This window comes from Bison bison, unplaced genomic scaffold (assembly GCF_000754665.1).
Source record: "Bison bison bison isolate TAMUID 2011002044 unplaced genomic scaffold, Bison_UMD1.0 scf7180017863606, whole genome shotgun sequence".
NCBI classification, from domain to species: Eukaryota; Metazoa; Chordata; class Mammalia; order Artiodactyla; family Bovidae; genus Bison; species Bison bison.
This window is the reverse complement of record NW_011494178.1, coordinates 472-1,970: the sequence shown is the minus strand read 5'-3', so window position 1 is coordinate 1,970 and position 1,499 is coordinate 472. Positions and strand designations below refer to the sequence as shown.

At 54.3% G+C, this 1,499-nt stretch overlaps 1 protein-coding gene across 1 annotated transcript in view; it reads left to right on the top strand.

Annotated features, from left to right (window-relative positions):
• ARHGEF10 (Rho guanine nucleotide exchange factor (GEF) 10) overlaps positions 1 to 1,254 on the top strand; it is a 60,517-nt gene extending 59,263 nt beyond the window's left edge. Inside the window, exons 28-29 of the mRNA XM_010833412.1 lie at positions 386 to 508; positions 900 to 1,254. Coding sequence (XP_010831714.1) covers positions 386 to 508; positions 900 to 1,039 — 263 coding nt within the window. The 3' untranslated portion in view covers positions 1,040 to 1,254. The remainder of the gene's footprint in view (positions 1 to 385; positions 509 to 899) is intronic.
• Positions 1,255 to 1,499: the final 245 nt, after the last annotated feature.

Here is a 1,499-nt window from a genome sequence, read left to right as displayed (position 1 = left end):
GACGTGTGTGTGTGTGTGTGCATGCGTGTGTGTGTGCGCGTGTGGCTCTGCCTGGAAGTAGATGGTATTCCTGCACGGCTCTGGGGGATGTGCTCGGCTCTGGAAGCGCCGGCCCAGTGGTGCCTAGAGTGTCATGCCTGGATTGTCCCTTGGCCGCGGCTGTGTGGTCCTGAGTGCAGCCGGGCCGTACCCACTCTTCAGAGTCTTCCTCATCTGGCTGCAGCATCGCAGCGTGAGCTTAGGGCTCTGGCAACACCCGCTTTCCTGGGAGATGTGGCTTGGGGAGCACTCGGGGTGGGGGTCTGCAGTGTTTCTGGGCAGTTCCCGGGACTGCTGCCCCGGAGCTTGGGCTGCGGGCAGAAGCTCTCTTGTCCCCTCCGTCCAGGGCACCAGCGGCTGTCTGTGACCAGCCTGCTCGTCTGCCACGGCCTGCTGATGGTGGGCACCAGCCTGGGTGTCGTGGTGGCCCTGCCTGTCCCGCGTCTGCAGGGAATCCCCAAGGTGACCGGTAAGTGCACCCCACGCGTCTGCGTCTCTGGGGCCTCTTCTTGTCCCGGACGCTTACTGAGCCCACGGGTCTGTGTCCAGCTGTGTCTTCACTTAGTATGAATTATCTCGGTGGCTTCTCGCTCTCCTTTCCTCCCACCCTTCTTTCCTTCATTTCGTCCTGTAAAGACTGTTTATCAACTTGAATCATCAGGTCATGCTTTTATTTTCCTGTTTCTGTCATCAGTGGTCCAGGGAGACCCTCCTCCTGAAAACATGTTTTCATGTTACCTTTCTCTCCATCTGTTAGTCTCTGTCTTGCTATATGCCTTTACTCAGTGAAGACGGATGCTGGTATGCTTTGCAGCAGAAGAGACCAGCAGCTGAGCAGGCTCGGTTGTGCTTTTGTGCAGTGTTGGGAGGAGCTCCAATAGGCACGGCCTTTTGGAAAGCACCTGGGTGTCAAGGACCTGAAGACACTCTAGCGTCAGCAGTCAGGTTTCCCCTTCAGGAGCCTGTCTCGGGAAGCAGCCAGATGGAGGAGCGGGCCTGATGCGGAAAGAGCAGGAAACGACCTGCGTGTCCAAGCTCAGGGCTGGGAGACGTGTCTCACCTCACTCGAGTACAGAGGGAGCAACAGCAACAGCAGAGAATGCTCTGAAGGGAATACACTTCTGAACAGAAGTTGGAAGGACACCCTGTTTTTTTCCATTCAGTTCAGTTACTCAGTCGTGTCTGACTCTTTGCGACCTCATGGACTGGGCACGCCAGGCCTCCCTGTCCATCACCAGCTCACAGAGTTTACTCAAACTCATGTCCATTGAGTTGGTGATGCCATCCAACCATCTCAACCTATGTCGTCCCCTTCTCCTCCCGCCTTCAATCTTTCCCAGCATCAGGGTCTTTTCTTTTTTTTTTTTCTCTAATTTTATTCTATTTTTAAACTTTACATAATTGTATTAGTTTTGCCAAATATCAAAATGAATCCGCCACAGGTATACATGTGTTCCCCA